At 42.1% G+C, this 13,310-nt stretch overlaps 1 protein-coding gene across 2 annotated transcripts in view; it reads right to left on the reverse strand.

The window, feature by feature from the left end:
* Positions 1-4,285: 4,285 nt before the first annotated feature.
* LOC139420916 (phosphatidylinositol transfer protein, beta, like) overlaps positions 4,286-13,310 on the reverse strand; it is a 36,883-nt gene continuing 27,858 nt past the window's right edge. Inside the window, exon 11 of one of the 2 annotated variants that reach the window (XM_071171334.1) lies at positions 4,286-5,150. In XM_071171334.1, coding sequence (XP_071027435.1) covers positions 5,103-5,150 — 48 coding nt within the window. In that variant the 3' untranslated portion in view covers positions 4,286-5,102. The remainder of the gene's footprint in view (positions 5,151-13,310) is intronic. The other variant, XM_071171333.1, reaches the window with a different exon arrangement.

Raw genomic sequence — 13,310 nt, forward strand, 5'->3', positions numbered from 1 at the left:
GGAGGACCCCCTCCTCTACACTACAACCAACCAGAACCTAGCTATATGCAGCAGGAACAGCCGGAATACAACCACCCAGGATCCAGCCACATGCAGCAACAGCAAGATATGGCAGGGAACGCTATGCCCTGGCAATGAAGATGTCCCCCACCCGCTGCAGGAGAAGGGAGCCAACTTACTGGGGAAAAAAAACAACAACATTTTTACCCCATACCAATGAACCTCCTCGCACCCGGATCATCAACAGGTTTTGCACAACTGATCTATCTGCGGTTGGGTGTTTCTGTATAAGACGAATTCACCTCATCCGTCCTTTTCCAGAAACAAGAGGGGGAGGAAGCAGAAAGGAAGCAGAACAAAGAACAAAGGACTGGTGGAACTAAAGACCCTTCAAAAGGTCTCGCACATCTGGTGGCACCCTCAAATTAAAGTAATGACTGACTTATTTTGCGACGTAATGACTGACTTATTTTGTGATGAATGCAACATTTGTGGTAGCCACAACCCAAAGAAACATATCAAACACCAATGGGCTCATACCCAGTACCTAATGCATGTTTTCGGGACATTAGCATAGACTACACCGACATGGGCCCCGAAAATATATTCAAAGGAAAACGCTATCTCCCAGTTATGGTAGATAGGTGTCCAAATGGTTAGAAGCAATACCAACAGCAAAAGAGAATGCTAGGTCAGTCATTAAGTGGCTACAAACCAAACTATTACCCAGGTATATTGACAGTGGCTCACAGTTCAGTAACATACACCTAAGACAGGTGGAAGAAAGATTTGGCATAACACACAGATTCGGTTCTGTGTACCATTCCTGGTCCCGAGATCTGGTGGAACGTCAAACCAAAAGTTGAAAGCTTAGATAGCTAAAGTATGTGCAGGTTTGAAGTTGACATGGGTTGAAGCCCTGCCCCTGGCGTTGATGGCCATGAGAGCCTCACCAGGAGCAGGCACCCATCTCTCTCCTCATGAGAAAATGACTGGAAGAGTCATGCCTGGTCCACCAAGGGAGGGAGGTCATATGCCCGCTCTTGATGTACAACAAATTGTAATGTCTGATTATGTAAAAAAACTGACGGACCTTTCTGCAGCTCTCTCTACCCAGGTTCGCAAGGTCCAAGAGGGGGAGCTGCCGGGAGACGCGCCACCACTGAAGGTAAAAGTTGGTGACTGGGTGAGGGTTAAAGTCCACAAGAGAAAGTGGCTGGAACCCAGGTGGACTGGACCGTACGAAGTGAAGGAGGTTACTTTACACTCAGTCCAGGTCAAAGGTAAATCAGGCGCACCTTGGCACCACCTTACACATTGCACCCCAGCCCCAACTCCTTCCAGAACACTGACTGAAGTCTGAGCTGATTTGAGCAGCCTAATTCGATACCAAATTAAGACACTCCTGACTCAGGTGATGGAGTATCAAACTCCATCTCCCCTGACAAAGGAACCTCGCCCAGTTAGAGGGATATTTCTCTCTCCCTGGGCAAGGCTAGGAATATCTGGGCCTTTGTTTGTGATATTCCTACTGATATTTGGGGTGTCCCTGGGCACTTTCACATGGTTAATAGAACAACTATCACACCCTACCACATCACGTACACTTACCCAGTCCCCTATCCCTGACACCGTCCCTAACATCACTCACTCCAATCACTCCCGTCCCAAACGCAGAATTACACCTACAGATCAACAATATACACTCCATACAAGGTTAGAAGCACCACCTTATTGCCTAGTTTCGCTGCGTAATAGAGGGGGTTTTTGTTTTCGTCATCTCCTGCTTCTCGGTTCTACTATAGTTTTCACGTCTTAAAAGACGTGAAGAGGGGGACTCCAAAATTTGGTTTCTACCAAATTGTTTGGTTGCTCCATATTCTATTTCTATTGTTCACGTCTAATAGATGTGAAGAGGGGGATTTGTCATATATACACATATTCATATACATAGCTCATATATCAAGCACATATATTAAGCCGCCTGACTCAAGTCTTTGCACGCACCCCTGTCCAAACAGGAAGCACCCTAGCCCCAGCCATAAACTGCCAGTTTCAGTTCCCCTTATCTCACGACTCCTGGACACACACACACCTCACTCCCCCCTCTACTGGTCGGGTGCCAAGAGCAGAGGACTCTGCTGTGCACCAATGGGGCCAGAGCAGGCCCGCCTCCAACTCTTCGGGACCAGTCAGAAGACCAACACGACAAGACTCCACCTACATTATTCCATGTATATAATCTGCTACAACCTTTGTCTAGGTCCCTTTTTCAGCCAACTCCTTCTGAGCTATATGAATCAGGTCCGTGCACGTTAAACTGCAGGACAAGATATATTTTGACAACTGAAATCCACTCTGTCCAGCGTCCATGATTTGGTCTCACTCTCCTGTAGTTAATCATCAACAGTTTCTGTATTTTACATTCAGTAGACTGTAGTAGCAAATACAATGCTTGAAAAGTGTACAAACTATTGTAGGCCTATTCTATCTATAAGAGCTAGAGGAATTATTAGAAATAATACTGCGATAAATAGCTTATAGGCCTAGAATTTACACAGTGAAATATATTTTTTAATCGGATTGATATGAAATGACATGCATGCAGCCTAGGATAAACATATCGCTCGAAAATGGAGAACAACTCGTAGGCATAGTCTACACATAGTCCAGCCATCCACATGGACTGTTGTCCTCATTCGGTAGCGACTCCTCCAACACCTGATTGAATACATTAACTTTTTTCCAACATTCCATGGAACTTTTTTCCCGAGCTGTGGTCCTTGTGTAATTGTTTAAGGCCATGCTTGTTGTGATAAAATCACACAAAAAAATGATTTAAGACAAAACAATTACAAAAATATATACTTCAGGACGGAGTCATGTCAGTGAAATTCAGGTCAGAAAGTCAGAGCTCGAGAAAGATGCCTGAGTTTCCGACTTTGAATTCCAAGTTGGATGACCATTCGAAATGATTTTCGCAGTTGCGCACATTTTTTTAAAACCAATTTTCCCACTTGTTTTGAATGCACATAACTCGGAGATTTCCAAGTACACAGTTGTTTTGAATTGTTGCATTTCTACCACGGTTCTTCTTGCGCTAGCTCCCTATATCATCAGTACAAGCGCTATTTGATTTGCCAGATACTCCACACGCCAAACACAAAGAGGGACTGATCGAACAGCCATGGCCTGGACAAAAACATAATAAATACTAAAACCCTCCCCCTGAATGAAATTGAAAAAGCATGACCCTGCCCAATTTTCCTCCAGGTAACAATTTCTGTAAATTAAAATTGACTGGTTCCTTAAACCAGGGTTTCCCAAACTCAGTCCTGCCCCCCGTGTACGTTTTGGTCACAGTACTACAGTTGATTTAAATAATCAAATCTTGATGAGTTATTTGAATCAGTTTTGTAGTTAGTGGTGGGAAAAAAAAACTAAACGTGCACCAGGGGGGAAGGACCGAGTTTGGGCTGGGTTAAACCACTTCAGCTGGGTTCCAACCTGAACAATGTTTAAAATGTTGATGCAGCCCCCAGTTATCCATAGTGTATACTTTTTTCTCTTATCAAAATGAAGATCCCCAAAATTTGGTCGGGAAAACTGTACCAAGAGATGACTTACCTTTTCACAATGTAGTTACAATACTATGTTAAATCCAAAGTCGAGATCCTTTATTAAAAGGCTTTACATTTGTCAGTCCATTTTGTAAATTAATCAAGGCCTAGAATCAATTCAGATGGCGAAATTTAAAGGTCACATGTGCAGAGACTGCATTCAAGGCAAATGTTGCATACATCGGCTCAATCGGAAATCATATTTATCGCACTATTATGTGAATCTAGCCCGAAGTGTGGCAATGCCCCTCTTGTCCACAGACTGCTGGGGCATGCTTGGCATTTAAACGCATTAAAGGTATTAATGGAAACACTAACACAGAGCGCTTTGTTCCGGTTAACGCAGCTTACTTGGCTCTGATTAGATATCGGTGTCATGCTCTACAGAAGCAAAGCGAGCGAGTAGTGTCTAAAACATTAACATTGTCCCATTTGACCTATGTTGACACCTAACATACTGTATTAATTCCTCTGAAACTTTTTTCTTAGCTATCAGTTCTACACAAATACAGTGGTATCACATTCTACAATAGCAACACATCAGTACTACTGAATATATGTTTGCTATATCCAAATCGATGAAATAGAAGGCATTAGCTGCAAAGCATAAATTGCTTTAATCCCAGGACCATGGGAATATTTTGGCAAGAAAAACAAGCAGACCAGAAGTGAAATTCAAAATGTCAAAACAGACTGAAAAAGATGGTATTTACAACATATCTACAGTACCCCGTGCTTCATGATAGTCAATATTAGTCTTTATTATTATTGTAAATCAGACTCAACTCTCCAAAAGTTCCCTAGCCAACCCAACTCTTTGGAAGCGTGGTCTGGGCAGAGGCGGGAGGGGTTCCACTGGTTACACTCAAGTTTAAAAGACATGTCATCCACTCAATCATCTCAAAACTTTCATAGGTCTGCATTAAAATGGTGACTATCTCACAGGTTCTCTTCAATCTGAAGCTACCACTGAGACTTGAAGTAGCATACATTTTAATTAAAATAAGTGAATGGTTATCATCATAATTTAGATACATGTGTAAATAGGAGAAATGCACCACAGACTTAATAGTGGGGGTGATTTTTTATGGGATTCACTGGCATAGTCACGAGCTAATGGTTCAAAATGAATAAAAAACAGTGAGAGTAATAATACTTATTATAAAAAGGTTGATATCGTGTAACATTTTTCAGTAAAAAACAATGAATTTTGCCAGCAAATAATGAGGTTAAGAGCCAACGGAAAAGCAAGGACAAAAACTATGACAAAGATACACACTCATACACATTCTCATAGAAACCATGCACTCTCACGTACACATAGACACTTCCTGGATGAGGGATGACAGTTTCATGTGTGGAAGGACTCGGTGATGTGGCACGCTGTGAATGGCCATGGGGGGACTGAAGGTCAAATAATGGTTGATTGAACATAGCCCCATATCCCTCTCTTCCATCCAATCTCTTTCTCCCTCCCTCTGTCTAGTCTTCTCCTGCTTTCATTCCTCTGACAGATCCCTCATTCCGCATCTGAAAAAAGCAGAGGAAAAACCATACATTATATCCCTGCAACATGTAAAAATGCATCCAATCACACATTTTCCAGACATTCCACGAAGCAACATACATTTTTTGTTCAAATATGATTTTAAGCCATAGCAAAACACATTTAGTGTACAGTCGTGTATGACAACTACTGCAATAGCTTATACAGTATGTTGAGAGGGGCTAGGGTCAACTTGTCGTATCCGGTGTGCCGTGTGATCGTAAGCATGCTCCCAGTAATCTTTTCTCTCTCGGTCTCTCCTTCCGGAGGGCCTGAGACCGTAGGACGGCAGCTGAGGACACCCTGGCTCGATGATTGCTGGCTGTGCCTGTCCCCAGTCCACCTGATTGTGCTGCTGATCTGACAGCAGCTGTGGACTGCCTGGCCTGACTACACATGCTCGTAAGGTAGCCTTCCGAGGTGGCAAGCACAGTAGCATAGTGGTTAGAGATGCAAGCCAGCAACAGGAGGGTTGCCAGTTCTAATCCCAGGTCCGATGGGAAAAATCAGTCAGGAAGTGAGCTGTTAACCAGGGGGTTGTTGGTATCAAATCCTAGATGATATCATGTGTCGCTGTGCCCTTGAGCAAGACACTTACGACTCTATTCAATCCACATTGCATAAGTTTGTCTTTACAGTGTGATTGCCTTTAAATGTCAAAGTTCCTGCTTTAGAGGAGACTGCATTCATGGTAAATGCTGCATTTGTCGGCTCAATCGGAAATTCACTTAATTATATTGCGGAATCTGTAACGCTTCAGCTTTACAGATTGAATAGAGCCATTTGTATTTATTCTGGAACCCCATTAGCTGCTGCCAAGGCAGCTACTCTTCCTGGGGTCTGGAAAAATTAAAGCAGTTATACAATTTTAAAAACGTTACAATACATTCATAACAGATTTCACAACACACCAAGTGTGTGCCCTAAGGCCCCTACTCCACTACCACATATCTACAACACAAAATCCATGTGTACATGTGTATGTTATCGTGTGTATATGCATGTGTTTCACAGTCCCCGCTGTTCCATAAGGTGTATTTTATCTGCTTCTACTGGTTGCATCAGTTACCGGATGTGGAATAGAGTTCTATGTAGTCATGGCTCCATGTAGTACTGTGCGCCTCCCATAATCTGTTCTGGACTTGGGGACTGTGAAGAGACCTCTGATGGCATGTCTTGTGGGGTATGCATGGGTGTCTGAGCTGTATGCCAGTAGTCAATATCTCTCACAAATACAAGTAGCGATGAAGTCAATCTCTCCTCCACTTTGAGCCAGGAGAGATTGACATGCATATTATTAATGTTTGCGCTCTGTGAATCCAAGGGCCAGCCGTGCTGCCCTGTTCTGGGCTAATTGAGTTGTGGCACCTGACCACACAACTCAACAGTAGCCCAGGTGCGACAAAACTAGAGCCTGTAGGACCTGCCTTGTTGATAGTGCTGTTAAGGTGGTAAAGCAGCGCTTTATTATGGACAGACTTCTCCCCATCTTCGCTACTGTTGTGTCAATATGTTTTGACCATGACAGTTTACAATCCAGGGTTAATCCAAGCAGTTGTCACCTCAACTTGCTCAATTTCCACATTATTTAGTGAATGATTTGTCCCAAATACAATGCTTTTAGTTTTAGAAATATTTTAGGACTAACTTATTCCTTGCCACCCATTCTGAAACTAACTGCAGCTCTTTGTTAACTTCTTGGTGACAGGGGGGCAGAATTGAGTAGCTTGGATGAATAAGGTGCCCAGAGTAAACTGCCTGCTACTCTGTCCCAGATGCGAATATATGCATATTATTAGTAGTATTGGATAGAAAACACTCCGGAGTTTCTAAAACTGTTTGAATGATGTCTGTGAGTATAACAGAACTCTGGCAGGCGAAAACCTGAGAAAAATCCAACTAGGAAGTGGGAAATCTGAGGTTTGTAGTTTTTCAACTCTTTGCCATTCGAATATACAGTGTAAATGGGGTCATATTGCACTTCCTAAGGCTTCCATAGATGTCAACAGTCTTTAGAACTTTGTTTCAGGCTTCTACTATGAAGGGGGAGAGAATGAGAGGGGATTGAGCCAGGTGTCTGGCAGAGTGCCACAGGCTCGTGAGGCGCAGTCACGAGAGAGTTAGCTCTCGTTCCATTGCTTTTCTACAGACAATGGAATTCTCCAGTTGGAACATTATTGAAGATTTATGATAAAAACATCCTAAAGATTGATTCTGTACTTAGTTTGACAAGTTTCTACATCATGTAATATAACTTTTTGAACTTTTCTTTTTGGCTGCTTTGTTGTCTGAACGCTGTATTAGATTATTGCATGGTTTGCTTTTTCCATAACGTTTTTTTGAAATCTGACACAGCGGTTGCATTAAGGAGAAGTATATCTCTAATTCCATGTATAACACTTGTATTTTCATAAAAATTTATGATGAGTATTTTTGTAAATTGATGTGGCTCTCTGCACAATCACTGCATGTTTTAGAACTACTGAACCAATGTAAAATGAGATTTTTTAATTTAAATATGCACTTTAGCAAACAAAACATACATGTATTGTGTAACATGAAGTCCTATGAGTGTCATCTGATGAAGATCAAAGGTTAGTGATTAATTCTCTCTTTGTGCTTTTTGTGAATCCTCTCTATGGCTGGAAAAATGGCTGTGTTTTTCTGTGACTTGGTGTGACCTAACGTAATCGTTTGTGGTGCTTTCGCTGTAAAGCCTTATTGAAATCAGACACTGTGGTTGGATTAACGAGAATTTTATATTTAAAATGGTGTAAAATACTTGTATGCTTGACGAATTTTAATTATGAGATTTTTGTTGTTTTGAATTTGGCGCCCTGCACTTTCACTGGCTGTTGGCGAGGTGGGACGCTATCGTCCCACATATCCCAGAGAGGTTAAGTGTTAATTTCAGTCGCTCTAGTAGCTGACATTTATAGTTTAATTCATTTTACCTGATTATAACACACTATTTTGCAAAGAAGGTCCACAGTAGCCTCAACAGCACTCTCTAGGGTAGTACCATGGTGTAGCCGGAGGACAGCTAGCTTCCGTCCTCCTCAGGGTACATCGACTTCAATACAAAATCTAGGAGGCTCATGGTTCTCATCCCCTTCCATAGACTTACACAGTAATTATGACAACTTCCGGAGGACTTCCTCCAGCCTATCAGAGCTCTTACATCATGAACTGAAATGTTGTCCACCCAATCAAAGGATCAGAGAATTAATCTAGTAATGAAAGCATAAACTACAGCTAGCTAGCACTGCAGTGTATAACATTTGGTGAGTAGATGACTCAGAGGAAAAATAAAATAGTTGAACAGTTCTGAAGAAATTAATTTCTTCCAAAATGAAGGAGAAGCAAGAGTCTTTTTTTCTTCAATGAAAATGTATTTATAAAGCCCTTTTTACATCAGCCGATGTCACAAAGTGCTGTACAGAAACCCAACCTAAAAACTCCCTAGAAAGGCCAGAACCTAGGAAGAAACCTAGAGGAAGCAGGCTATGAGGAGGTGGCCAGTCCTCTTCTGGCTGTGCCAGGTGGAGATTATAATAGTACATGGCCAAGATGTTCAAACGTCATAGAATACCAGCAGGGTCAGATAATAATAATCACAGTGGTTGTAGAGGGTGCAACAGGTCAAAAAAAAAAAAGGTCAACACCTCAGGATTAAATCAGTTGGCTTTTCATAGCCTATCATCCAGAGTTAGAGACAGCAGGTGCGGTAGAGAGAGTCCAAAACAACAGGTCTTGGACAAGGTAGAACTTCCGGTGTTTAACTTTCACTCACTTAGTTACCAAATGCAGCTAGCTAGTTTAGCCTACTGAAACACCCTGCTCAAACAGAAGGATGCTATTTTAGCTAGGTGGTTATGACTTTCCAACAACACTGGCACTCTTCCAAGTCAAGGTAAGCTTTTGGTATTACTAATTTATTGCCACCGGGCCCACCGGTGCAACTGTTTACACTAACATTACGGCATGATTGTAGCTGGTTTACAAACACATTAGTTATATTAGCCAGTGGTGTAGAATACTTAAAATACTTTAAAGTACTCCTTTAGTTTTTTGGGGTATCTGTACTTTACTATTTATATTTTCTGACTACTTTTACTTCACTACATTCCTTTAGAAAATATTGTACTTTTTACACCATACATTTTCAAGGACACCCAAAATTACTCATTACATTTTGAATGCTTAGTAGGCCAGGAAAATAGTCAAATTCACGCACTTATCAACCGAACATCCCTGGTCATCCCTACTGCCTCTGATCTGGCGGACTTTCTAAACATACACTTCGTGTGTAAATTATGTCAGTGTTGGAGTGCCCCTGGCTTTCCGCAATTACATTTTTTTGTTTATAAATAAAAATGGTGCCATCTGGTTTGAAATTATTTATACTCAGGTATATTTTAAATCAAATACTTTCAGACTTACTCAAGTAGCATTTTACTGGGTGACTTATTTTCTATTAAGGTAACTTTACTTTTACTCAAGTATGACAGTTGGGTACTTTATCCACCACTGCTATTAGCTATGCTGACTGTGACATTACTTTAGCTAATATGGTGACAACGACGTAGGCTGTGTGTAGAGGTTTGGCTTGGGAAAGTTTTTTCGCCTGGTCACATACAGGACTGTGGCGGTCACAGAATTGTCAGCCGGTGATTGTCAAGCAAATAACAGTTGGTCTCACACTTCAAGATGGCCACCATTGTTCCTGTACCCAAGAAGGCACAGGTAACTGAACGTAATGACTATCACCCCGTAGCACTCACCTCTGTTATTATGAAGTGCTCTATACTCAGCCTTGTCTCAGGATGGTAAGTTGGTGGTTGAAGATATCCCTCTAGTGGTGTGGGGGCTGTGCTTTGGCAAAGTGGGTGGGGTTATATCCTTCCTGTTTGGCCCTGTCCGGGGGTGTCCTCGGACGGGGCCACAGTGTCTCCTGACCCCTCCTGTCTCAGCCTCCAGTATTTATGCTGCAGTAGTTTATGTGTCGGGGGGGCTAGGGTCAGTTTGTTATATCTGGAGTACTTCTCCTGTCCTATTCGGTGTCCTGTGTGAATCTAAGTGTGCGTTCTCTAATTCTCTCCTTCTCTCTTTCTTTCTCTCTCTCGGAGGACCTGAGCCCTAGGACCATGCCCAGGACTACCTGACATGATGACTCCTTGCTGTCCCCAGTCCACCTGGCTGTGCTGCTGCTCCAGTTTCAACTGACCTGAGCCCTAGGACCATGCCCAGGACTACCTGACATGATGACTCCTTGCTGTCCCCAGTCCACCTGACCGTGCTGCTGCTCCAGTTTCAACTGTTCTGCCTTATTATTATTCGACCATGCTGGTCATTTATGAACATTTGAACATCTTGGCCATGTTCTGTTATAATCTCCACCCGGCACAGCCAGAAGAGGACTGGCCACCCCACATAGCCTGGTTCCTCTCTAGGTTTCTTCCTAGGTTTTGGCCTTTCTAGGGAGTTTTTCCTAGCCACCGTGCTTCTACACCTGCATTGCTTGCTGTTTGGGGTTTTAGGCTGGGTTTCTGTACAGCACTTTGAGATATCAGCTGATGTACGAAGGGCTATATAAATAAATTTGATTTGATTTGAATAGAGTGCTGAGTACCAGGCAGTTAGCAAGTTTGTCAGGCTACTAATGACAAGCAGCAGCATCAAAGCTTGGAGAAGCCTAATTACTGTGACTAAACGGTCATGTGGAATTTGACAGCCTTCATGACCAGTGACCGCTGGTGTTGCGGTAATAAGGTCATCACAACAGCCGTAGTTACATACAGCTGTGTTGTGCATTGAAGTCCACAAGCGAAGATAACATGGCTGTTATGAGTGAACTCTGTTTACGCGTGATCAGGGGTGTATTCATTCTGCCGATTCTGTTGAAAAACATTTCTTCCAAAGAAAGTAAACGGAACAAAACGGGATAAACATACCTGAATTTGTCCAACAGAAACTCGTTTGCAACTGTTGGACTAATGATTACACTCCATATCAGCTAGATGCAGGCACATGTATGCAAGGCGGTATTGACTGTCACAGTTGGTCACCTCAAATTTGTCTCTCGAACTGTGTGCACCTACGTTTTAAACTTTCATTCATAGGCTAGGTTGTAGCAACCTCATCATGGGTATAGGGAAAATGTAAGTATAATGTAGTAGCCTAAACCTATCGCTGTTACATTGAACTGGGTGAATAGAATATGAATGAGTCATCCAATATGCTGTAATAGGAATAAGGCCATGGTCATGAAAATAAAATCATCCTCCCTCATCTTAAACGGCACTGTCCGCCACTGTGGTAGACATATAGGCCCTACGTGCACCGCACACAGAGACGGGCATTCCAGTGGCGTTGTTGCCTCTGGAAAGATGGTCAATTGCAGATTACGGTTTCAATAAAACATTAAAAAAATCTAATTGTGAACCAAAAAGGTCAAAACATTTTAAAAATAAAAAAAATCAATCACTGGCTCCCTTGAGACCAATAAAAAAAATGTGTCGCACTGCCAAGTCAAACAGCTGCAAATGTGACTGTTTGGTCGCAGTATCAAACCCTGACAGAAAGAGCTTCCCTCTCTAAAATGGTTAAAGCAACAACAAAAAAAATCTGTTGACTGGCTTGTATAAACCTCTATGACCTCAATGTTGCAATTTACAAATACTATTATCCTTGTACCATAGAGTGAACAGTGTCCTGACAAGACAGCAACTTCTCTGAGCAAGGAAAAATCATGCATCAGCATCATTGATATGTAAAGTGCATTCATAAAGTATTCAGACCCCTTTACCTTTTCTATATTTTGTTACATTACAGCCTTATTCTAAAATGTATTAAATGGTTTGTTTCTTCTCTCAATCTACACACAATACCCCATAATGACAAAGCAAAAACTTGTTTAGACATTTTTGCAAATGTATAAAAATCCTGAAATATCACTTTTACATAAGTATTCAGACTACTTACTCTGCATTTTTTTTTTAAGCATCTTTAGCAGCAATTACAGCATTGAGCCTTCTTGGGTATGACGCTACAAGCTTGGCACACCTGTATTTGGGGAGTTTCTCCCATTGTCCTCTGCAGATCCTCTCAAGCTCTGTCATGTTGGATGGGGAGCATTGCTGCAAAGCTATTTTCAGGTCTCTCCAGAGATAGTCGATCAGGTTCAAGTCCAGGCTCTGGCTGGGCCACTCAAGGACATTCAGAGACTTGTCACAAAGACACCCCTGCGTTGTCTTGGCTGTATGCTTAGGATTGTTGTCCTGTTGGAAGGTGAACCTTCGCCCCGCCCCGGGTCTAAGGTCTGAGCGCTCTAGAGCAGGTTTTCATCAAGGCTCTCTCTGTACTTTGCTCTGTTCATCTTTGCCTCGAAGAAATAGTCCAGACAAAAATCTGGTTGCTAATTATTTTTCGTTGCTAAGCAATCAATGAAGGCTGGCTAACATTCATGTCACTTGCTAGCTAACAAGCTGTCGACAGCAAACAAAGATGTAAAACTCTCCAGCTGAAATGACAGCAAACTATCTGCATTTGTTTGTTTTAGCTGTTTTCTTTTGACATCTCTTTGGATATATACGGTGCATTTGGAAAGTATTCAGCCACCTCGACTTTCTCCACATTTTGTTACGTTACAGCCTTATTCTAAAATTAATTAAATATGTTTCCCCCCCTCAATCTACACATAATACCCCATAATGACAAAGCGAACCGTTTTTATTTTGGCAAATGTATTAAAAATAAAAGGTGTGCCTTACATAATTATTCAGACCCTTTGCTATGAGACTTGAGATTGAGCTCAGGTGCATCCTGTTTCAATTGATCATCCTTGAGATGAGAACTTGTTTGGAGTCCACCTGTGGTAAATTCAAATAATTGGACATGATTTGGAAAGGCACACACCTGTCTATATAAGGTCCCACAGTTGACTGTGCATGTCAGAGCAAAAACCAAGCTATGCGGTCGAAGGAATTGTCCGTAGAGCTCCAAGACACAATTGTCTCGAGGCACAGATCTGGGGAAGGGTACCAAAACATGTTTGCAGCATTGAAGGTCCGCATGAACATAGTGGCCTCAATCGTTCTTAAAAGGAAGAAGTTTGGAACCACCAAGACTCCTAGAGCTAGACT

This window comes from Oncorhynchus clarkii, chromosome 12 (genome assembly GCF_045791955.1).
Source record: "Oncorhynchus clarkii lewisi isolate Uvic-CL-2024 chromosome 12, UVic_Ocla_1.0, whole genome shotgun sequence".
In the NCBI taxonomy this organism is placed as follows: domain Eukaryota; kingdom Metazoa; phylum Chordata; class Actinopteri; order Salmoniformes; family Salmonidae; genus Oncorhynchus; species Oncorhynchus clarkii.